General features: G+C 43.2%; 4 protein-coding genes across 5 annotated transcripts; 2 read left to right on the top strand and 2 right to left on the bottom strand.

The window, feature by feature from the left end:
- Window positions 1–1,019: 1,019 nt before the first annotated feature.
- Window positions 1,020–7,756, top strand: LOC311365322 (uncharacterized protein; the record flags this gene model as incomplete). Its single annotated transcript, XM_084484835.1, has 4 exons — window positions 1,020–1,107; window positions 2,473–2,919; window positions 7,580–7,636; window positions 7,743–7,756. The coding sequence occupies 4 exons, from the start codon at window positions 1,020–1,022 to the stop codon at window positions 7,754–7,756; spliced, it is 606 nt and encodes a 201-aa protein (XP_084340961.1).
- A 1,425-nt stretch (window positions 7,757–9,181) lies between these two features.
- LOC311365209 (2-iminobutanoate/2-iminopropanoate deaminase-like) lies at window positions 9,182–12,434 on the bottom strand. Its single transcript, XM_084484732.1, has 6 exons — window positions 12,284–12,434; window positions 11,702–11,807; window positions 11,421–11,475; window positions 11,256–11,324; window positions 9,585–9,640; window positions 9,182–9,458 (listed from the first exon to the last, which is right to left on the bottom strand). The coding sequence occupies exons 1-6, from the start codon at window positions 12,346–12,348 to the stop codon at window positions 9,402–9,404; spliced, it is 408 nt and encodes a 135-aa protein (XP_084340858.1). The 5' UTR covers window positions 12,349–12,434; the 3' UTR covers window positions 9,182–9,401.
- A 717-nt stretch (window positions 12,435–13,151) lies between these two features.
- Window positions 13,152–22,148, bottom strand: stk3 (serine/threonine kinase 3). Of its 2 annotated transcripts, XR_014639444.1 has the most exons (13): window positions 22,012–22,148; window positions 21,315–21,395; window positions 20,995–21,123; window positions 20,506–20,620; window positions 19,800–19,964; window positions 19,148–19,315; window positions 18,670–18,807; window positions 18,211–18,336; window positions 17,304–17,505; window positions 16,589–16,782; window positions 14,345–15,962; window positions 13,958–14,045; window positions 13,723–13,734 (listed from the first exon to the last, which is right to left on the bottom strand). XR_014639444.1 is itself a non-coding variant. In XM_084485181.1 (11 exons), exons 1-11 carry the CDS (start codon window positions 22,032–22,034, stop codon window positions 15,804–15,806), a joined length of 1,500 nt encoding a protein of 499 aa, XP_084341307.1. In that variant the 5' UTR covers window positions 22,035–22,148; the 3' UTR covers window positions 13,152–15,803. The 2 variants fall into 2 exon arrangements, 1 of the variants encoding a protein (XP_084341307.1); XM_084485181.1 differs by having other exon boundaries at window positions 13,152–15,962.
- A 140-nt stretch (window positions 22,149–22,288) lies between these two features.
- On the top strand, window positions 22,289–24,301 carry polr2k (RNA polymerase II, I and III subunit K). Its single transcript, XM_084484643.1, has 4 exons — window positions 22,289–22,368; window positions 22,594–22,662; window positions 23,400–23,492; window positions 24,195–24,301. Exons 2-4 carry the CDS (start codon window positions 22,602–22,604, stop codon window positions 24,215–24,217), a joined length of 177 nt encoding a protein of 58 aa, XP_084340769.1. The 5' UTR covers window positions 22,289–22,368; window positions 22,594–22,601; the 3' UTR covers window positions 24,218–24,301.
- Window positions 24,302–25,209: the final 908 nt, after the last annotated feature.

Genomic DNA, 25,209 nt, shown 5'->3' with positions numbered 1-25,209 from the left:
CGAACTCAATCCAACAGTGATAAGTGCGTCCCATTAGAGTAGGCTACATAAGCCGACTTATGCATTGAATAAACCGGCACTATTTTGCCCAGCTGTGTGCAGTGCAGGTCACACAATTACACAGTTACACAAATGTAACGCAACTATTGTACATTGCAGTGGAGTAACATTGACAACAACCTCTAACAATTAGGCTCCAAGTTTTCCGAACCAACAAATAGGCTTAATAACAGCAGTACAATTAACAGAACAGTCAATAGAGTCCATTAAGGCTCCCTGAGGGGACGAGAGATGTTTTGGTCCTAACTTGCATCCTGCCTGCTTAACATAAACTATTTAATGAAACTATTATGTCCAAATTATTACCAAAGTAAAGACATGATGGTCATTTTTAGTAGGCTACCACAGATGAATGAAGCCGCCGTCAGTCAATGGTAGAAAATACACCAGTTTACTTCTGTTGGTAGTAGACTAGCCGACAGCCTGCACTGTGCCATAACCAATCGGAGGAGAGCCCTTCTAACCAATCAGAGGCGAAAAAGGCGGTACGTACCCCTACCATCCTACGAAAAAAAGATTCGCCGCCCGGCGAAGTGTGGTTGGTAAGGGGAACGGGGGCGGCGGTTCACTTTCTCCGCTCCGCCCAGCTGAATCAAATATGGATCCACGTCCTATGCCATCCTCCTGGATACAAACTAACCATATGTTTCCACTTGCGTCGGTGACAGGTCAGGGAGGAGAGACCCTGGACCTACGTGGACCGATTGCCACGACTTGAAATTACAAACCGCAGTCAACGTTGGAACAAAACTCGTCTGATTATTGTTTGAACCATGCGCGCGCGTTATTATCTGAATTTTGCGTTGGTTCTCTAACTCCAAAGGATTGGCTGTACCAGTGACATGAGATAACGCTCACAGAAACTGTGTGCAGGTTATTCACCAGCGCATCGTCATCATAAGTAGGGCCTACTTCAAACCCTTAAGTTGAAACACCCGTGCTTATGTGCAAACGACAGAATGGGATGCTCAAGTTCTCAAACAAGTGCAATGGATCCGACTCGACTGGGCGCTAAACCCGAAGAGAGCAACGGAGCGAGCACCACAGGTACGTTTATTATTTCACCAGCACTGCCTGGAAACAAGCAGACAGCCTTTGCATATGAGTTGTCTCTTCTGCTTCAATAGCTGATCTATAACATGTGAGCGTCTGCATGCACAACCCCGCAAACGTAGAAATACATTCAAACAATTACAAACTATCTGAGTTAATCCTGAATTATGCTGTTGATAAAACGAGACAGTCCAGGACACATTCACTGTCATATTAAACAGATTAGGACCCGTGTTACAATAGTACATAACGTGTTTTTATCTTCCCAGCAAGACAGGGTTTTTATAACGTCAGAATCCTTATTGACTCAAGTGCAGAATAACAGAAGAACATCTATTTGTTAATAGTTTAACTCTGGCGCCTATGCCCTGTCATTGCCAGGGAGAGGGACAGTGGTATGCTGGGGGGATTTGGTGACAGTCTAAGGTTTCAAAAAGGAAATACTGAATCCATCCGCACTAGACCCTTCCTTGTAGTATGTGTAGGACGAAGGGCTACTGTAGGTACTAGTTTGAAGGTAAAGCAAAACATCGAACAGGTTGGTTTTTATAGCTATGGCTTCTTCTGTTCAAACCCATTGAACTATATAAACAAACCAGAAAAAATAAAGTCAGGAAGAGAAACCGTTGCTTGCAGTTATTAATTTATCTAGTTTAAGGTGGTGTGTAGATTATAGAAGACATAAACCAACACTTAATGGAACTCCTTTCTTATCAATATCGAATTATTTATCTCAACCAATATACAATTTTCTTTTTTAGCAGTCGACTTCCCTTTTCCATTTTAGGATGATTAAATCCTACCACTAACCCTCATTTGAATAAGGATAATGCTCATCATAAATCCACATTGATCCATAGTATCAATGTAAACAGTAATATAATCCATGCAAATTAAGGGTATATCTAAAATAATATAAGTTATAAACTGTGGCTCCAGAGCCAACTTAAAGCGGTTAATGTGTGTCTGTAATAATTCATAGGTACACGTAATCATTAACTCTTTCTGGTTGCATTTATGTGTCAACTGAGCAGAAAGAAGTTGCTTAGTAACATGTGGCCCTCCCCTCACTCAAGACAAAAGTTAGCAGCCCTACTCACAAACTTTGTGTATGAGGAAGTAGATGTGATAAGTGATATGAAGAATGATCCTTAAACTAAATACAAATATTTTCCCATTGGATTCTGCCTCACAAATCTTTCATAATTTCGTACCTTAAAAAGCATTGAATGTTAAAGTTTTATTCATGTTCTCTAATGTGTGACATTTTTACATAGATTGTGGCTTGCAAAATTCATTCTTATCTTTCCTCTCGTCTCTCGTCCCTCGTCTTCCACACCGCCCCGGCCCCATTGAAAGGAGCAGCCAATGAGAAGGGTCCAGCGGCCGAGGATACCGAAACCATTCCTGACCAGACGCCAGTCGGGGAGGGCGGGGCTAAACCAGATGAACCCCCAGCTGCGGCCCCAGCTGCGGCCCCAGCTGCGGCCCAGCCTGAAGCGGGGGCCGAGGTGATAGAAGAGGCCGCGGCCCCCACCCCGGTGGCAGTGGTGGCCCCTGTGGAGGCTACTCCAGCAGCTCCAGTGGAGGCAGCTAGCCCCGTGGAAGCAGCTAGCCCTGCGGAGGCAGCTAGCCTCGCGGAGGTAGCTAGCCCCGCGGCGGCAGCTAGCCCAGCGGAGGCAGCTAGCCCCGCGGAGGCAGCTAGCCCAGTGGCGGCAGCTAGCCCCACGGAGGCAGCTAGCTCCACAGAGGCCGCTAGTCCCTCAGCGCCCTCGGAGCCAGAGGCCCCAGCAGCAGCAGCTCAAGGTAAACGTCAGTGCAGTGAAGCAAAGGAAAACAGGAGTCATGACATAACAGGTGAAGACATGTATCAGTGATACAGTGAACTCTGAAGGTCAGATGCCATACTCTTCTGCCTGTTTCACTTGCAAATTTCTCATTTGACTATTGTATTACTCAACTCTCCTCCTGACCCTACTTATCAAACTCTGCTCTTACACAGCGGATCAGTGGTGAGCACGCACACCATTGCAAGTTCAAATTAGGCCTTTCTCGGTCGAGTGTGTGTGAATCACCCAGCAATACGCTTCATATTTGTTTCGACCAATCAGGTTGCTGGAGGCTAGGATCTGTAAGCGCATACAACTACAAACACAAACTCAAACACAAACCAGGCCAGCAGTTGCAAAGTGTCAGAAAGTGTCTGTATAGGTTTCAAATCAACACCGTGTTACCTGGCCACTGTAGAAATACACTTATCAACCCTTCTGAAAGCTTTAGCCAACGCAGGAAGAGGATTCCTTCAGTATAATATCTCCATAACACAACAGGGAACAAGGTGTCAGCTCACCGCTTGCAGTTTCTGGTGTCCCCCCCCCTCCAGGATCACTGCCATCTCCCACCAGAACTTCTGCTATTACATAGAATCCTATCTTTGTGCATGGTAGGATGCAAAATAATATCCATAATATGCTTATGTTGCGACCTAGAGAGAGAGCTAAAAAAATTTTTTGGAAATATGGTTTAACAAGTTAAACAAATGTTATTTTCTAACTTTATTTTCTTGTTTAGAAGAGGAAGTAGATGTAGGACCTAGTACATCATCAGGCTGTGTTCCTGAATGCTGTGGTGTAAAGTTCGCCGTGAACAAGACAAAGAGTCGTTCTTTCAAAGTTCAAAGTTCAGTTCATACAAAAGAAAATTAATAAATTCACGTTCATAGTTCACCAATTCAGTTTTGAACTAGTTCATGTTCAGTTTTTTTAGAAACCAAAAAAAAACTGTTGGAGTGAGTATTCTGTGCTTATCTTTTAAAATTAATCCTCTCCATTACCTGCTGCCCATCACTACAATCTCAGATTGTTGTGGATATTATTTGTACAGCTGTTTCATTCATCACAACTAAGGCAGTAACTCGATTTAATAAACATGTCATCTGGACCTAAGCATCAATTCAGAATGTCACAAAATCTGAACTAGTTCAAGTCCTTTAGTTAAAAATATGTTACGTTCAGTTCAAAGTTAATAGAAAAATGAACTTGTTCAATGATCTAGTTCTTTTGAACTAGTTCATGCACAACACTGATTCTTGGTAACACTTTAACAACCTCTTCTTCCTTCTCGTAAAGTGTATGGAGATTCAGATTTTGCATGGTTGCTCATGCAAAAAACTGAGGAGGGGTGGAAAGTAGTTTTACTCCAATCCCTTTTAAAACATTTTACTTACATTTACTTAGTCTACCCTAAGACCTCCAGGTACTGAGTATTATTTGTACCGTTGTATTACATACAAATACAATACATACAAAAACATACATTACATACATTCATGTTGATTCTTAGGGATTCTTTTTTTCCACTCGCCAAACAACAAAATAAGCACAGCATTTAATAGAGGAGTACCGGTCATTTGGAGAATCCAGCCAAAGTGATCTAGATTTTGAAAGAATCCAACCGAAAAGATTCCGACCCTCTATTCAGGCCTTCATCCAAAGCCACTCCCCCAAAACACATGACCCTGAACCAAATGTTGGTTCTGGGATTTTGTCAACTTCTACTCAAGGGTAGGGAGACCACCAATAGGATGTGTCATGGACATTATTGCAGTCTTTTGCCCAATTCCCTGAATTGAGGAAAGTAGGAATCCTCCCAATGATGCTATACCTGGAACAGAGGTCTCTGAGGACGCCACCGTAAACATTTCATTGAGCAGGGTTAACCTGAGCTGAGCATTCTCCACCCCCATTGTGGCGAGAGAGAGAGAGAGAGAGAGAGAGAGAGAGAGAGAGAGAGAGAGAGAGAGAGAGAGAGAGAGAGAGAGAGAGAGAGAGAGAGAGAGAGAGAGAGAGAGAGAGAGAGAGAGAGAGAGAGAGAGAGAGAGAGAGAGAGAGAGAGAGAGAGAGAGCATGGGCAGCCCTGGTGAATTATATCACCATATTCGACTCTCCCCAGATCCCTCTCCCCGGTCCCCTTACAATGGCTGTAACCAGGTAGTATCCAACACACGCCTCTCTTTAAGGCTGTTAATGAACACACAGGGGGGGTGACACAGAATAATGTTTATAGGTCACGTGACCCTGTGGAGAACAATGAGGACGGATCTCGTAATGGCCAATGGGCAGACCCCTCCCCCCCTGAACATCACACTTAGGTGAATGGATGTCCGTCTCTGAATGGATGGCCTGCGTTATTGTTATTCCGCTGGGACTTTCATTATGGTTCCATTATGGGCCAGTGGACGTATGTTTGTACTTGAGATTAAATTGTGGTTTGGTTCACAAGAATATGAGGGTGTTTTTATTAAAGACCATGTACACAATTGCAACACCATTTTCCCCACCTTTCCCCTAATTGACTCTCACAAAATCTCCAGTAGTTCTTACCTCTGCCTTGAGCCCTCTCTCCATCTACCAGTACACACAGACATTATATTGAGAATTAGATTTATTGCCTTTAGTGCCTCTTTTGTTACCCTTGTTAGAGAACAGAAACAGCATTTTCCATGCCAAACAACTTGACAGATCTCAACAAAAGTTTTAAAACACGACATATTATGACCCCACAGCTTATATAATGGCTCCACCATCAGAGAGACATGTACACATCTATTTCGGTGCTTGCCGTCTTCATTCAGTTCTGCCTGACCATGTGACCCAGACATAATGACGTGTTAGGGCAGCAGGAGAACACACTGAAAGACCAATGACTGGAGCTCATGACCGACGGCCAAGGTCAGGAGAGCTCGGTGGTTAGTGGTGAAACACTACCAGCAAAAGCTACAGTACAGGGCGTAGAGCAGGACAGTCCAGCTAGTGGCTTAGAGGCAGACAAGGTTCTAGGTTGAAATCCTGATGCCGGTCTACCTGTTGGCATCCTTGAGCCAATTTTTACGGCAAGTCACTTTGGATCAAAGTCTGATGACTAATGATGTAGTGGTTATAGTTGTAAATAGTCTTTACAGACTACGTTTTGAAAGCCCTTTTGACCAACCCTGGTCATACTGTGGATTGTCGAAGTGGTGTGTTAGCATATGGATAACTCTCTATTGGGTTACATAAAGGGACACAGGCTGCTTTTACATCCAACAGAGAATGATTCATAGAAGGGGAGAATGGTATAGCACACTAACCCAAGCCTGGCTGACCGCATTCACATTTCACGCTCTCGATCAAGTGTAGGCAGATGAGGGGTGAAACGATAACAAGCTGCCTGGAACAATCATTCCATTAGTTCCATGGATTCACTCGTTTCTTCTCCATGCAAACTACCAGATGGCCACTAGACGATGATGACGACGTCTACTTATCTTCTAGTTTGTTTAATTCAAATGAAAAATGCCTCTGTTTTTGTTGAGGGAAGGTCATGACGTCACATCACGGCATGAGCAGGGAGTCAACACTTGATAGTGCAGGATAGTGTATCCTAGTGTTTGACTCTCAGACCGAAGGTACTGGGTTTGATGCCTGATGTCCACAGTTTAACCTGTAGGCGTCGTTGAGCCGGATACCTAACCCCGACCGGCTCCTTTATGACCTGTATTTGAATTCACCGTCTCTTTGGATGAAGGCCTTTCCTTATTGGCTAAATAGTAGCACATAGAAATGCTGTAAAGGCTCCTTTCTGCTTATGGTCACTGGTCACTGGTCAGTGACATCAGACAGGAAATTCAGGCAATAATATAATAGCTAAATGTATATACTAATTGCTAACATTTGACTTGAACATCAAATAAGTGCTAATGTGTAACTTGTGGAATTGTCAACTCAAACTTCCTAAACTATGAATGTGACCTGACATGTATAGTATGTCCCTATAGTTATGTCCATAGCTGTAATCCGTCATCTAGCTCTACTTAATGCAGTTTCTCTCAATATGCACATTAAAAGCCCTCTGGTCCTATGAAAACAACATTTCACTCTTGCTGGACCTCAAGTGTGTGTCCACTTTTTGCTACTGGTCATCGGACCCGTCTTGAATCCAGGTTGTTTTCTCTGTAGGTGATCTGTTTGGGGACAGACCCCAGGAAGTGGGAATCCTGCCAGCACTTTGTTGTCAGTGTGCAGCTATTACGGTGCAATCTGAGTCTATGGAGAAACCAGAGCCCGCTAGCTCTAGCTAACGTTAAGACACGCACAGGGCCACGGGCAGCGACAAATGATAGTATCACCGCTAGCCATGAGCCTGCCTGGGTTTCACAGCCAAATTTAGATCAAGTGTCTCATCGCAGTATTGTTTTGGGTCAAAAGGGTTTGAGAGATGGACTTGGATAAGATATCGTGCAGTTTGTATTCGACATTTCTTTCGAGAGTAAATGTCGTTTTTTGTTTGATCAAGTTTTATTTGTTTTCAATGACACGTAACAATTGTGATTGCCATTGTTCACCTCACACTCAACATGAATTTAGTGCCTATGCCGTATCAATTTACATCTTTATAATTTATATTTTCTCTCTCTCTCTCTCTCCAGGAAGTGCTGAGGCCCCGGCCTCTAGCCAATCAGAGCCGAGTGTAGAGAAGACACCAGGTAAGCAGTGGTGTGCGGCATTAGACTCATCCATAACTCATGAGCTGCCCAGTTAATCATAAGATACCATTCAACCTTTCCCTCTCTTTGTTCCTGTGTCGTTTAGCACCCAGTGAGTGAAGGGCACCTAAGGTTGACGACCACAGCGAGGAATTCCAACGAAACCGTTCCAACACGTATTTCTGGGTATATGTGTGGGTGCGTGTTGTGTGAATGTGTGTGCGAGTGGTCGGCTGTAGAAAAAGAGACATTGCTTTTGTTGCCAAGGTGCGGACCCTGTGATCACGTCTTTCAGTCGGGGTTCTCTCCATCACCACTGTGCCTTTTATTTCCCGCTTCTGCTGACAGCGATGTACTGGCAGGGTATATATGTACTACAGAGCTGCATGGTCACTTACTCAATCCCTGTGAGGGCCGAACCCAAACGGCCGCCATCTTTTAGCTTAGCAGACCTGACAGGCGTCTGCTTCCTGGTCGGAACCGGTCTGAACCGGTCTGAGGCTAGTGCGTCACCGTCTCCTCAATAATAAAAAGCACTTAGTAGGTTTGTTCACTTTAAGAGAATGGAAGGACTTGGGACTTGATTCAAGAATTGTTACTGCAATCTAAATTAACTATTGAAAATGAGATCTCTGTGAAGATCATTTGGTAACACTTTACAATACCGTTGTCATATTTAACAATTATTCGAGGGGGCTATTCCCCACTATTCACGGAGCCTGAGGTGAATAATTGTTTTAGTTTATACTACACGTGTACACTCCAAAAATAAACAAGATAAAAAAAAATTGCTGGGAGTTTCAGATCTCAATCATGGGATATTGCCCAATATCCTGAGATAGCCACCAATCAAATTGCGCCATCTTAGGAGGTTCCCGTGTAGCATATACTAATAGCCTTTAGTTAATGATGAACTATTCATTGACAAACCATGTATTTATGAGCCTTTAGTAAATGATGAACTAATAAAAGTTAAACTAATCATTAACATTAATTAATATTCATTTTTGGATGATTAATATATGCTATTTTAAAAAGGGACCCTTTAACCTCTCCATTCCTCCAAGTGAATCAAGCCAAAATTGTTTAGGATTACGCTATATTGTTTTTTTCATCTTTTTGTCATCTGCCGCTTATTTTATGACCTTCGAAAAAAGGTTAGAAAGCTAATCATATAACGGACTAATGACACCATATGCATCTTGACTTAACTTCCATGAGCTTAACCAAATCCTCATTATTGCGCAATATGCATAAAACAAAGCCAAACTTTTCATAAGGTTTGTTTAACGGCTTCTGTAGTGTGGTTTGAAGTTTGGGTCTGCGGACGCTGGGGAGCTGCATCTCATCCAGGCCACCATGAGATAAAAGTGAGCATTCAAAGTCACTTTTATTTATGATTGTTGTGTTGTTCCGTGAGAAACTCAGTCAAATTTCACTTTACATGTCATAAATCACAACACGAAAGAGGCGGTATCCAAAGACATCCAATTAATCACTATATATTTTCTCAAAATAAATCGCTTTTTAAGCAGTACAAGCAAACAGTTTGTGACTTTAGTTTTTTATTTAAAAAAGAAAAGTGTGGCTTGTACCATTTCATAAGTAGACACAGCCGACCAAACAAGGTCAGGGGTTGGTTAAAATGACTCTGCATTGATGCTGGTAATGATAATGCCATAACCATGTCATCAGGTAAGAACTGTGTATGTTATAACCTGTGTGTGTGTGTCTGCTATAATTTGTGTATGAGGGGGCCATCTAGTCAGTGATCACTGATGGGTCCCGTTACCGCCACTGCTTCAATCTCTACAAGAGCCCCCTGGAAAGAGGGAGAACGGTTATAAAACGTGAAAGAGACAGGCAGACATTTAAACAAAACTAAAACAAATCAGACTGTGTGTGTGTGTGTGTGTGTGTGTGTGTGTGTGTGTGTGTGTGTGTTTACCCTGGGTAGAGCAGCGACCTGGTAGGCTGCTCTGGCAGGGAAGTTACTGGTGAAGACTGAGGAGGAAAAACAGATAATGAGGGTAAGGTCTGAGAATAACGCTGAAGGTACAGTCATATGATATTAAAATGGCTAAATTGAGCAAAAAATTAGGGTAAAAGCTCCTGAGCCTTCAACTTACCAAAGTTTCATAAACCACCAAAGCACGACTAGGAACGCTACGTCCCAACTATACTCGTCGCTTCCCGTCCCGGGGGTCAGAGAGAGTTTTCCGTTTTTATGTGTTTGTGTTTCCGAAGTTGTGGCGGCGGACGGCTGGATTGGGGAGGGGGGGGGGGGGGTCACGTTACCTCTGTCTGACTGACAGGACGGTTTCCACTTACCAGTCACCGTGCCACTGTGGGCTCGGCTTACTACCCGGGGCTTTGTGGGCCAAGAGGAAGTATGTGGATGGCACCGGTGTCGGGGGGGGGGGGGGGGGGGGGGGGCCTGACCTGCGTTTACGGCGGCCTGTGTACGTATCGCTTTCAGCGATGGAAACAGACAGGCTTAGCTGAAAGCCCTTCAAAAGACGGCCGTGTCGGTATAATGACTTGTGAAACGGTTGAGCCTGTAATCGGTTACCGAGGAGTGGCAATGGGATTCACATGTCGTTGTTTTGTTTAGTCCTCCTCAACAAACACGCGACTCACCTGGAGAAGAAACTTGTAATTTCTTCTCGTATTGTAAAGCAGCTTGTTCCCAGCAGGAGAACCTCATGAGGTTTTTCATATCAGAAGGTGTCAACATGTTATAATATGGTATTTTCCATTTGATGGATGCTTCTTGCACACATTCTTAGCATGGGTTGGCCCCTGGCGGAAATCAAACTCCCAACCTCGGCAATGCCATGCCACACCAAACCTCTTTAATAACACAACCAAGACAAACAACCAACCACAAACAAAGAGGCTATGATGAATATACCGTATATTTCAGGTCGAGGGTAAGGTTATACACAGAGAATAGGTCAAGTTATCCTTCAAATCCAAGTTTAAATGATTCTCATCAAGACTCAGATCAGACCGCCATCAAAGAGAAGCACAAGGGGTCTGGCTCACTCTAGACCGGAGAGTGAATGTCTGCTTGACCGGACATCTATAACAAGGCCTGGCGACTCCTCACGCATCAGAAGACTACCTGGTTGAAGCACTCCCTCATGTGGTGAACGAACACACACACACACACACACACACACACACACACACACACACACACACACACACACACACACACACACCTTTCCCTTTCATTTGTTTCTTTATTTTGTATTTGTTGTGTGTCGTTACGTTGGTAACTGTGTTGGCACGTTGCAGATGGTATATCATGGCCAGTGACTGGAGGGAGACCAGTTGCCAAATACTTAAGCCTTTCCATGGTTAGTGTTAGCTAGTTCAGCAGCTGAGATAAGTGGACCATTCCATGTTGTGGCTGTAACACCAAGGGAGTGGTAACACACACACACACACACACACACACACACACACACACACACACACACACACACACACACACACACACACACACACACACACACACACACACACACACACACAATCTCATCTGTTGTGTCTACAACAGCTGAGATTGTGTGTGTGTGTGTGTGTGTGTGCGTGTTTGATCTGGACTCACATGTCTTATAGACTTCGTTGACGGCGTTGAAGTCATTAATGTCCGCCAGCAACACGGTGGTCTTACACACTGAAACAGATACATGATGGTTCGGATAATGAGGACTTTTGTTTTGAAAATACAATGGGAATTTAAGAAGAAGATAAAGAAGGCAAAGCATATTACCGTTGATGTAGTCACATTCAGCAGTCTTGAGGATCTCTCCCATGTTGATGAGTGCCTAGCAAAGACAGGCAGGTTGCACACTAATGAGTCAACTGTATGTTCCTCTACTTCTTCCAAATACCCTAATGTGTGCTAAAAAGTGGTTCAGATTTGACAAAACCAAATTAAACTCAAGTTACTTGAGTTATTCTAGTTACAGTACCATTTGAAAAATGTTAACCAATATTCATTGACGTCAGTTCTACTCCATCCATCAATCAATCCATCAGCCCTAGTCTTACCTGCTTGGCCTGGGCCTGGACTCCTCCCTCCACCAGCTGACCAGAGGTCGTGTCGAGTCCAATCTGACCAGAGATGTACATGGTTCTATCCACCACCACCGCCTGGCTGGGGAACACGGAGCACAACAGATGCATGCGATGGGACCAAACGTACAGAGACGTGGTTGAACCGGTTATGAAACATAACATTTTTACTTTTTATTTATTTATTATTATTTAATTTTTCAGGGCATTCCAGAGCTGCGTGATATTACATTATCAATTTTGATTTGGTTCGGTTTCTCTTGGAGATAGGAGAATTTGGACGGGTTTCCACCTTCTACACCAACCGGCCGCCGATTGGCTATCAGGTCCACGCCCCTAATGTATTACATTTATGAATGATGTCAAATCATGCCTGTTTACAACACAACTAAACTTGTCGATTTGAATATGACTGTAAAGTAAATTGTAAAGTTACAAGGGTTTACGTGTTCTTAATATGTGAATGTGCAATCAAATACCGGACTGAATGCCACCGTATCCCTGCTATAAAGTAACACAAACCCCAATTTAAACAAAGAGCAAGTTGAATAGACCTACCTGTAGATGCCCTGTCTGACAGGTGCGTTTGGAGTGTATGGGATCTGACGACGGATTGCTGCCATGGTAGTAGGCCTACTCTATACTCAATACTCAAACCTCGAGTGAGACAGTCCCGGTCAAATGAGACTTCACCCCCCAAGTTGCTCAACATTTGACCCTCAAAGGGGTTATGTAGGTTAATTGTAATACCATGATCCGCCTCCAACTCGATTTTGACTTCAGTTGAACCAAATCTTTAGTCGCCCTGCAGACAAAGTATGTGAGTGCATGTTAGTGTAAATACTTTGAGATAACTAACATATGTTGTCTCCTGTACGGTCCGATGGCCGCCGGGGCAGCCTCGGTGGAAAGGAACCTTCTAAACACGATAGACATTGCACAAAATACTTTGCAGAAGTTTACCGAGGAGTTGTGGAAATTAAAGTTCAGAGCAGATTAATATTTGTGTCTTTACCGTAATGTCTAACATAAGAGCAAGCATTGTTTTAAGGCCGTTTGCTTTGGTTTATTTAAAAGTGACAAATCTGCCTAGAGTAAAGGCATTACGCTGAGGAATACATGTTGTTGGTTTCGTGAAAGAAAAGATCAACAACACTACGTCTAAACATAAAATAAATCACTGCAAAGGGGATCTATAGTATGAGTACGGTAACATGAGTCTTCCCTCTGATGGTTGCACAAGGCAAGTGATTTACTAATCCTTTATTCTATATCCTTTTAACAATTCAACCGTCATGTCTGCAAGACAAAACACGTCCCTACAAAATGAACAAATGAATGGCGAGCATTGCCTTTATGATACCTTTATTACTTTCGACAAAACATAAAAACAAAATATAAATTAAGTTCAAACATATGGTTACATTCCACTCTTCACCCAAATGTACAAATTACATTGAAGATAATGTGAAATACACTTCTAAATTATACTTGGATTAAATGTTGCAGAATTTGCAACCCCTTTCTTTTTGAAACTGCTAGAATCACTGTAATGGTTTGCATTTGTTAAAAACTGACAAAAGGCAGCTTTGAATAAATACTAGCCTACCATACTTGCCAGTATAGGCACACTCTTGCTTTCATTCTTTCTATAGCATTCCTCTAAGAGCAATAACATCATCATAACCATGATCACCATCATAACCGTCATATACATGCAGCATCTAAAAATAGCAAGAAACAGGCCAAACATTCCCTCTGATAAATGGTTAAATAAAAAACAATGTGTTTGCGAGCATTTTTAAACTAGTGCTTCAAAAAGTAAACAAAGAAAAGCCTGTTTGAAAATGTCAAATACAGTATTCCAAATTGCCAATACGTTGAAGACTTCAGAGTGTGTTGAAAGGATGAGATGTAAAATGAGAGGTCAAACATATTCAATGTTGAACATGAATTGACATGTAGCGAATGTAGTCACATTCAGCAGTCTTGAGGATGTTGATGAGTGCCTAGCAAAGACAGGCAGGTCGCACACTAATGAGTCAACTGTATGTTTCTCTACTTCTTCCAAATACCCTGTGTGCTAAAAAGCGGTTCCGATTTGACAAAACAAAATTAAACTCAAGTTACTTGAGTTATTCTAGTTCCAGTACCATTTGAAAAATGTTAACCAATATTCATTGACGTCAGTTCTACTCCATCCATCAATCAATCCATCAGCCCTAGTCTTACCTGCTTGGCCTGGGCCTGGACTCCTCCCTCCACCAGCTAACCAGAGGTCATGTTGAGTCCAATCTGACCAGAGAACTCCACATACAATCTAGCAGTTAATGAAAGATATGCAGAAAGTCTTGAAAAAAAAAATGATAACATTTAACTGCCATGCATGTCTAAATGTCTTTGTGTCGGTCTTAATCCCACCACTGAAATGTGACATGTATCGTTAAATTTTGTCCTGAAACCACTTCAGGCATGAATTATTAGTTAATTATGGTTCTGGCTAAAACTAAAAATGGCAACACATCAAGACTTTAGGTCAGGAGAATGAAGGAGAAATAAAATAATCAAAGTGACAGTAGTTTGATTTAGTCAGGCCAATTCAACACCACCAGCTGATACCTTGAAGTAGGGCGCTAGTAGGTCGAATGGTCGAAGAGTCTTTCAAACATTTGTTTTCGGCATAGTTCACGCCATCTGACCTCAGGGTTTGAGCGATTGGAAAACATACATCTTTGTTTAAGGGGCGGAGGCAACCATTTAGAAACAGCCTTGAATAAAGCAAAAGAGTAGAAGAAAATAATCTATATATGACCAGAACGATGGAGGAATGTGACAAAGGTAAAATCGGAGAGATACCGATCCATCAAAAGAGAACGATTGAATGGAAAAAGATAAATAATTGTATACACAAAAGATTGTTTAGCATGAAAGGAAATTAAATTTGCATTATGAGGTTAACGAGTAAGTGGTTTATCATTTCACATATCAAATCAAAATTTAAATCACACAAAGAATTAAGCTGAAATGTTAAAATATCATGGCCCATGAACCACTCCAGACCTAGACCTATGCGGTCTGGGACCTCTCCCTCCTTCCAGATCACTCCAATCCAGTCTCACCGACATTCTGGCTTTCCCAATAGATTACGTCATATGAAAACCAGCCAGCGAAGACGCTTTATCGTCCGGTCTCTCGAACTTGGATCGCATCACTTCCTCCTTTTGAAAACCAGATTTCAAAACACAATTTAAGGCATTCTTCCTCCTCATCATCATCATCCTCTTCATGATTGTCTTTGGTCATAGGCAAAGCTCCACAGCTTGTGTTAGGGACACTAAATTCTGTTACATATTTTTACATTAAAAAGCAAAAGAGTAGACGCCTTGTCGTTTTGTCAGCTTGGCCGCTTAACCTTCCTGCTGATGTTTCTAGAAAGGGGAGAAATGCAATCAATTCGTCTATTAACATTCGACACCTCACAAGTTAAATAACGCAGTGGTAAAGTAACGACTCTGCCACGTTAGATCTCCTTCATTAGATTTTGTTTTTGGCTCCAGGAAGTTTAACAACAAGGGGAAAAAAGTAAAAGATCCAAGATCTACGCATTTGATTGAATGGCGAGCTCCTGGGCTAGCTGTAGTGGGAGCAGATATAAAACAAATAAAACAACGTCAGTCCTGGAGTGTTGGTGGCGGTTACACGGTGAGAGACTCCACGAGAAGCAAAGGAGCGAGGCCTGCACGATGTGCAGGCTGTAACATTGAAAAGAAAGGGACGAACACCTCACGACTCCCTCGGGGCCGGTCTGACGTCCTGTCCTTCCTTGGCGGGCGCGTAGCTTGGCGGCCAAACCGTAGCTGGTCGTAGCTGAAGTGAGCGATCGTAGCTCAAGTTAGCCACCGTTTCACGCGGGTTGCGCCATTGTTTTTCTGAGTCTTGCTGTGGGGAAAACTATCCCGTTCGTGCCAAAATAAGATTGTCCGAGCGGGCGGGCGGGGGGTGGGGGGGGGGAGGAGGTGGGTCGGATGGACTACCACAGGTCGGACCGCGAGGGAGGAGGGGGATGGGGGTCGATCTCTCAGAAGTTCTGCTGCCGCCGCTTCTTGGCGTCCATGGCGTCCAGGATGGGCTGGCGCTTGGCGGTGTAGCGCTGCCGCAGCTCCTCGATCTCCCGCTCCATCATGGGGTCCAGCGCCGTCAGACGCATCTGCAGCTCATCAAACTCCAGGTTCTTCAACTGAGGGCCCAGTATGGAGAAGAGGAGCAGAGAGAGGTTATGGCACATGAGGGAGGGAAGCTCAGAGCACAGGGGCGGCTAAGGCTGTCCTCCCCATTATCATCATCGTCATGATTGTCTTTGGTCATAGGCGAAGCTCCACAGCTACTGTTACAGACACTTAATAAATTCTGTTACATGTTTTTACACTAAAAAAGCAAAACCAAAAGATTAGACGCCTGGGTCGTTGCTCCAGGTTCTTCAACTGAGTGTGGAGAGGAGTGGAGAGGAGGGGCAGAGAGAGGTTATGGTACATGAGGGAGGGGAGCTCAGAGCCCAGGGTAGTTAGACAAGGGGTGAGGCACTGTAAGCAGATTGCACTGCTGATTGGCTTAGAAGCTGAGAATCAGTTCAGAGGACTGGTTTGTTAGTCACATATATATATAATGTATGTGGTGTTTATTTTTTAGACAATTAAATAAGACACTTATAACATGTATTCCTTCTGTTTACGCCAGGAAATAAATATAAGATGGATTATAATATTCAGGCAAAATCAATAATAACCTTATTGTAACTAATATGACAAAAAAAAGGGTATGAGGTCCACGGAGTGCCACCTCAAAACTGGTTCAGCCGTAACTCACAAAGTCAAAGTCGCCGTCCTGGGGCACCTTCCAGTTGTCGGGGAAGACGTTCTTGGCCTGGATGTGGTAGGCGGGCTGCTCCTGGGGCTGGTTGTGGTTGTACTTCTCCTGCTGCTGGGCCGCCTTGTTGGAGTCCTGCTTGTCAAAGTAGTCCATGAAGGATGGACGCATGGGCTGCTGGGACGTGGGGTGCCCTGTTGGGACGAGGAGGAGAGAGGAACCAGTTAGAGGAAATCTACTTGCTATGATTTATAGAAAATGCCATGACATTTTTTCACAAAGAATTCACATTCATTCACTCAAGGCGTTGACGTCTTTCGAACCAAATGTAGCGAATCAATTATATTTCAATGGTGATTAATTTACGATCCTGGAACCCAAAATATGTTTGATAAATTCAGTTTGTTACAGGGTTGGTAGCCATTTTCGATTTCCAAGGGCCATCATCGACGGACGCAGACATATAGGCCAGCGCGAATAAAACACAAGCCCAAAGATTCATTGTCTGGTGCCCAGGCTGGTCAATTTGTCAAATCTTTAAAATAACTTTAAAGATCAAATCTCCCCTACAAACCTGGACACACACACACACACACACACACACACACACACACACACACACACACACACACACACACACACACACACCACCACCCCCCCCCCCCCCCCCCCCCCCCCCCCCCCGCACTAACTAAACCCGGCACAAAGCACTCACTCCTCATGGATCTCTGGTCCTCCTCCTCTTCCTCGTCGTCACTGTTGATGACCATGGTGCCCAGGTCCAGGTCGCACATGGTGCTGCCGTGCTCGATCATGGTCTGGGCCCCGTCGCTCATGGTGCCCGTGGCCCTCATGGTGCCGGGCCCCTCGGTGCCGGACTTCACCATGGTGTGGGAGTCCACCTCCGTCTCCTCGTCCTGAGACAAACACAATGCCTGGTCATTCATGTGGAGCCTCAGCGGGCTGTCAGTGGAGGTTAATTTTGGCATTTTGGCAGTTATAGTCCTCTAACACATGGAGTTTCAGTCATAATTTACACTCATATTTCGCTCATAGAGAAGAAGACAATAGATTATTGAAAATAAATATGTTATAAATATTGTTCGGTTAATACAGTATCAAGGCTTGGTAGTTACTATTTCCCAAATAGCGTCGCTTTGTGCATTCCATCATACGTTTTCTGTTGTGATGATATTCGTTGACGTTTTGTGTTAGTTTGTGTTTGCTAGATAAACACACTGGGAGCATAAGCAGTGTTTTCCTCCGCCGCTTCTCCCTGGCCTTCTTGCAGTAATAAGTAGAAACAACTCCAGTTTTTCCCAGTGAAGCATCCAATCACAGCCCAGCAGTTCCCTACACCCACCCAACCTAACATCCTGTTTTACTTGGAAAAACCAAAACCATCATAACGGTCACAACCGACTAAAGAGCACCACTCTGACACACCACTCTCCTTAAAAACAACCGTGACCCAAGCAGCGTGAACATCAGGCATCGCTTTCCACAGGACTAATTACTCTTATACCAGTCGTAGGAGGGAGGAGGTAGGAGTGTTCTCTAGAAACATGTCAAAATGGTCAACACTCCAATCAGTGTGTGTCTGTATGTGTGTCGGGTGTTACCGAATTGTCTTCCTCCTCCTCCAGCTCTCTCTGCTGCTCCTGCTGCCTCTTGGCCTTCATCTCCATGGCCTCGGTGATCAGGTCCCGCAGGATGCCCACCGGCTTGGCCTGGCTGATGAATGGATGCTGCAAAGCAAAGCACACACACATTCAATAAACTTTGACAAAGAAACAACATCATGAAGTTCAGAGTAGTTAAACAACATGGATTGTGGTTCATCACTCTCATGGTGGGACTACTCGGGTCCCCACAAGATGGACAAATGCATCATTGTGTGTAAACATTATAATCAGACTATTAAGTACAGTTCAGTTCCCAAAAAGCCCAGTTAAGCCCTCACTCCTCATGTGTGTGTGTGTGTGTGTGTCTCTCTGTGTGTGTGTCTCTGTGCGTGCGTGCGTGCGTCTCTGTCTGTCTGTCTGTCTGTCTGTCTGTCTGTCTGTCTGTCTGTCTGTCACCTGCAGCAGCTGTGTGGCCGTGGCCCTCTGCTCCGGGTTCTTCACCAGACACTTCTTCACAAAGTCTGTGAAGTCGTCCGTCCAGAGCTCCGGCTTCCTGAAGGTCGGTGGAGGGTTGGTGGGGATCATGAAGATGGCCTGCGAGGGGTCAAAAGGTTAAAATAAAGGATCAAAGCGACCGGTTAACAGTGCTGCAACGGCCTCTACTTTGTTTTTGATATTATATTATCACTACTACTATGTGCGTTTTAACTCCCATTAATTCAATGCTAGGCGGACACACCCTTGCCTTGTCATGAGGACTCCGTTGAACAGAAGGACCGCGACACAGCGGATAATAAAACACTTTTACGCCAATCAACAAACAACACAACTCAAGTTACCACCCACTTCCTGTTCCCACTGGAAAAAGTGGGAACGAGCTGGGAACAGTCCCCATCCCCCGTCATGAATCACGGTGCATCATGTGTGGACTCACCCTCATGGGGTGGATGTCTGCGTACGGGGGCTTGCCCTCGGCCATCTCGATGGACGTGATGCCCAGGGACCAGATGTCCGCCACGCAGTTGTAGCCGATCTCCTGGATCACCTCCGGAGCCATCCAGAACGGGGTCCCGATCACAGTGTTGCGCTTAGCCATGGTGTCCTGCACGCACACGCACACACACACACACACACACACACACACTTTAAGTGTGATTTTACCCAGTACACACCTCCTTTATAAACCAATATAACTATCATACATGATCTTAATATAAATAACATATATTATCTTGATATAACTGACACCCATTATAATATAGATGCAAAGTGCTGTATTGATCTCAGAAAGGGAGGACTGTTGCAGCAGAATTACAGGTAACGATGTATCATTTTTTGTCTAGGCAAGTCTAGGCAAGGTTAATTGTATAGCCCTTAATCACAGTTACAGTCTCAAAGGGCTTAAGAGGCCATATATGTATGACATCCCCCTGACGATAGCCCCCAAAGGTCAAGGAAAAACATCCTCAACTATCAGGACACAACCATTTCGAGTGAACGCAGAGTGGGGGATCCCTCCTTCCAGGGTCGGACAGGAGTACAATGGTGGCCGTGGTTGAGTAACGTCCTAGTATGACGAGCGTTACCGTGAGCTGTCCAGCGACCCCGAAGTCAGCCAGCTTGGCGTGTCCCTCGGTGTTGAGCAGGATGTTGCCGGCCTTGATGTCCCGGTGGATCTTCCTCATGAAGTGCAGGTACTCCAGCCCCTTCAGGGTGGACTTCAGGATGGTGGCGATCTCATCCTCCGTTAGCTGAGCGATCATCAAATGGGGGCAGTGTGTGGGGTAGAGGGTGTCAATTAGGGGTGGAGGATTTGCCAAATTCAAAGAAGAATCCTGATTCTCATCTTCTATGATTCTGAATCAATGTTTTTTTTGTTTTATTTTATATATATTCCTCCTCTTGCGCTTTCCTTTGTGTGTTTACATTATTGCAATCAGTTTATATTATTTTTTTAAATATAAAAATGACATTATCTCAAAACACACTAGTAATAAGATGCTTTATGGGTTAATGAGGTGGAAAGCATTCAGTTCAGCCCATTGTAAAGGAGGTCATTAAATGGGTGTTCTCTGCTCAATCCATTATCTGAGACAATCTTCAAATCTGGAAAATGCTGGTCTTCTGTTCCATACTTTTACTCAACAAGAAGACTTGAGATTTACCACTTTTACCATTTACCATGCACATCAACAAAGCAAGCAAAACCAATTGGCCACACACAAGTGTGTATGTGGATTTGTGTGTGTGTGTGTGTGTGTGTGTGTGTGTGTGTGTGTGTGTGAGACCAACCGTTTTGTTGCGCAGCCTGATGATGTCAGACACGGAGCCTGCGCCACAGTATTCCATGACGATCCACAGGTCTGTGTTCTTAAAGTAACTTCCATAATACTTCACCACATATGGACTGGAGGGAAGTGGCAGAAAAAGGATTGACTGGTTAAGTGTAGCAAGAAGTGACCAAGTTCCCTTTAGCCCTGCAAACTGAAGAACTGAGAATAACAGGTATGTCATAAAACGGTCTAAAGTATTTGCTGTTTGCTTCAGACACCAATAAATGCACATTCTTTAATACATCATTCAAGTAGTGAAAATGAAAATCGTTATTCAAAAATGATGATTCCCTTCCCACTTATAGTGAATCATATTGCAATATTTGTTAAAATAATCGCAATATGATTTTTTTTTACCAGTTCACCCTAGAAAATACTATAACACAATGGGATAACGATAGCAAATGAGTGGCTAACTTGCAAGAGAAAGTTAGCCAGTAAGTCATACCTGTCACACTGTTGCATGATGGAGATCTCCTTAATGATCTCCTGTAGGTCTGACTCCACAGGGACCTGCTTAATGGCCACCACCTGGCCTGACTCCTTGTGTATGGCCTTATACACACTCCCGTAGGAGCTACATTGACAGGAAACTCAATTTTAGAAACCAGTGCAGGGGCCATGCATTCACCCAAATAACTTTGGTCAGCAAAACGACATGATGGCCATTTCAATACCAAACAGTGATTGGTTATGTGAGGCTGACACAAAGGTTATAAATCAGTTTGGATCCATCCAAATATTTGGATCTATAAAGGACACGCTTACCCTTCACCAAGTTTCTCCAAAACATCAAACACCTCCTCGGGCTGTTTGGTAAGACTGTCTTCACTGAGCTTTTTCAGCTTGCTGTAAAGTGGATGCAAAGTGGTAAGTAAGCAAGTGAACTCCCCAAAATATTAGGCCAAAATAGGAATTATAAAGTCATTGTATTATATGAAATGTGTGTAAATTATGATTTCTCCTTCATTCAAAATCACAACCTCATAATAGGAAGCTACTGTAACACACAAGACCTCTGATCATTTATATCTGCTGATAAAGGCAGAATCAGCTTCACTGACCAAAGAGGAGTGATGTGTGTCAGTGTAGGAATACTTCTTACTTATTCTTATTTATCTTACACTGCAGAGAAGCGACCAGAGGAACATTTAAGCAATCCGAATATGGGAAAAGTTGATATCACCCATTGGAAAATATAACCTAACTTCTATTAGCCTGACAGCTAGGGAAACATCCATGATGTCTGTACCAGGATAAACCTGCTGTCAAGGCCCATCAACACACGAATGTCAACACAAGAAAAACACAGTAGAGGAAACGAAGGCACAATTAAAATAGTTGCGAATAATTGAATCATCAATAACCAACTAGGCTAAATAATGTTGAGAGACAGCTAAGCTAACGAACGCTAGTTTAGAGGCAGAATCTGTCTTGGTTTGACGCTGGATCAAAGTGTACACACCTTTTAGGCGCAGACTGCTCCATGGTTTAGGGGTTCGGAGAGGACACACGTCGCTGTGAAGGTTTCCAAATCGGACAGATAAAGTTAGTGTTTAGGATCTGCTCATTATTTTATGCGTCTGTCGCTGGGAAACTGTGTGGCTCCAGCTGGGGTTTGGCAAGGCATGGCGCCCTCTGGTGGGTCGGAGTACACACAAACACACTAACACATACACGCGTACACACGCCGTGCAACGCTTCAACCAATCACAACACGTTTTGTTGCGAGGTCAGTGATTGGTGTACGCATGCGCGGGCCGTACAGTGTGCGATTCAAAGAAAAATAAACTATCCATCACACTTTTGCTGTTTCCCCCAGGTCTGTATGATACACTGTAATGTACAAATTATGATTGTAGTTTTATACAAGATTTATATAAGAGTTTGGGCTTGCGCTGTTTTTTGCTTGGGAAAGTAACGTTATATTTCCGTAGCCAAATAGCACCACCATGCTTCTCTGTGTAAAATGTTGATGAGTCGATCAGAAGTCCACAAAACGGAATAATCTTTAACGAAACATTGAATAACAATGTGTCCATTGTAGGGTCAGGCATGGATGCCCAGAAAGACGTGCAGCCTCCCAAGCAGCAGCCCATGGTGTACATCTGTGGAGGTAAAATAGTGGCTGCATTGTTATGATGACTTGGTCTTTTTCTCCTGATCGTCGTAAAACTCAGGGTAGAAGGATATTGTGGAGGTTCTGATTTTCAGACCACAATAACTGTGCATTCAATAAAGTCTGTTTCTATATTGATGGTCATATAATACTCTGCATCTGATCATATTATATTTTATATTACAGGACACATTTTTCCAAACCCATTTAATTCAATTCAAGCCATGTTCAATGGAAATAAATAGTACTTTACCTTGCCAGGAATGTTAAATCTACTTGTATTTGTAATGCGTCTTAAATACAGTATCTTGCGATGACATGCGTTCTGTGACTATAAGTGAACTATATGTGACGATTCAGTGTTGAAGGCAAATGTTGACCATTATATACATCTATAATGCCATATAACCCTGACATCAACTCACCTTGATGCTATCATGAATCAAAAGCCTGTCTGACATAATGGTTTGAATATATATAAATACACTCAAAGCAGGGATCCTTATTTATGCAATATCTTTATAGTGTTATATGAACGTGTAAGTCTGTGGTGTGACCTCTGGTGAAAAGCACCATGTGTATGTGAGCTGAGGTCAAAACAGCCCATAACCATGTCTCCCACATAGCCATGCACTCTCAAATGGCCTTCACTGAAGCCTCTTTTCAGACTCTGCTCCTCTCTCATGTTGAGACTTTGTTGTTGTTGTTGTTGTTGTTGTTGTTCCGTCCCGCAGAATGCCACACGGAGAATGAAATAAAGGCGCGTGACCCCATCCGATGCAGAGAATGCGGTTACAGAATCATGTACAAGAAGAGAACCAAGAGATGTATCCTTTCCTAAGTGTGTGTCGTGTAGATTGATTGTTTTAAGCAGTGACGCATCTATTACAGAAATCAGGGGGGGGAAAAAAATCCTGGTAACCTGGTAAGGTTAAACAAAATACGTTTTTTTTGTGATGACATTACTAGGGGTGGGACAAAATATCGATACGGTGATATATCGCCGCCCTTCTTCATGCGATACGAGAATCAATACGCTGGCACCAAATATTGAAATTATAATTAATAAAATAAGGCGCTCTTAAAAGATTTCCTTAATCCCAGCATTGCTACTTCATTGCTCCTCGAGGTGGCGCTCAACACATGAATGAGGGAAACCTGAATGGGATTTAACTAGCCAAAGTTACGAGTAACTGAAAAACTCAGTTTGGACTATTAATAAGGACAGAAATCCAGCACTTTACCTTTTTACAGCCATTTTGTATGCAAACATCGTGATGCATCGTCATAGGATTGTCAAACCAAGGATGGATTATCACAGTATCGCGATATTATCGGTATCTTGGGCCATGTATCGCATATTGTATCTTATCGTAAGGTACGCTGTGATTTCCACCACTAGTCATTACTAGTGTATACAATCTCTGTGTTGCCATGAACCAGAGACTATGAGGGTAAACTATCAAATTGCTGTTGTTTATTATAGGGTTAATAAATTGTTAAATTCCTTAACCCCCCTTCCTATACAGTGGTTGTATTTGATGCCCGGTGAAAGAGAAGAACCAACTCTGATCAAATTTTTGTTTTTGACGTTTATTTTGTAGTGTATGATGATGTAAATAAATATTTGAACACATGCCCTGACCTTTACTAGACCTGGCCCCAAAGTTTCAACAGAAAATTTGAATTGTTTGGACAGTAAAGTATGGACAGTGCTATAAACTAGATCTTCTCTAAACGTTGTGATTTTCTACTTGTTTAAGCATACCTATTTATATTATCCCCATATAGGTATATTGGAAAAGCTACATAAAAAGCTATTTCTTAAAGCTGAGACAGGCAATTTATTTTAGATTTTTTTTTTGAATATATGTAGAAATTATCTTGACCCCACAAAGCAATTAATAAGTCAAATTCTCGGACAAAACAAAACAAAATCCAGCGTCTGTGCCTGTCGCAGGCTGCTTAAGCCTGTCCAATCTGATACCTGCGCCCTAGCTGGCTACCTGCGCGCCCTCTGTCTGCACATTCATTGCGCATGAACAGAGTCTTCCTCAAGGCTTAAGCCGACCCACAGCTTTAGCTATTGCTAAAGCTAGCCAGCTAGTCATGTTTTGGGGGTGTGACTTTAGAGGTTGGCCTGAAGGGAGCGATGGGATGTTTTTGGTTTGGTACTTACTTTGGTGCCTGGTCTATGCTCCAGGCACAGATATAATTCCCAAACTGTCAATACAAATGTTTCACATTTGATGAACTCAGAATTGCTGATGGATATTATTCCATGTAAAACGTCTACGTTGATGACAAGGTCTAAATAGTCCTTACTCTACTCACTAAAAATAGCATCGCTTTGGCCTTACCATACCTGGCAAGAACACAGTTGGTTTGTCTTAGCCTTTCAGAATGCTCATTATTTATTTACTTGAACAAGACTCTGTTGGTTCAAGAAACCAATTTGAATTCTGTGTGCAACGCATGGTCAAGCAAGATCTAATTAACAAAATAAAAGATAAGTATACTTGGGAGATTTTAAATTCATGGACA

This window comes from Micromesistius poutassou (assembly GCF_964030765.1).
Source record: "Micromesistius poutassou genome assembly, chromosome: 20".
NCBI lineage: Eukaryota > Metazoa > Chordata > Actinopteri > Gadiformes > Gadidae > Micromesistius > Micromesistius poutassou.
The sequence above is the reverse complement of the archived record's forward strand: the minus strand, read 5'-3'. Positions and strand labels throughout refer to the sequence as shown.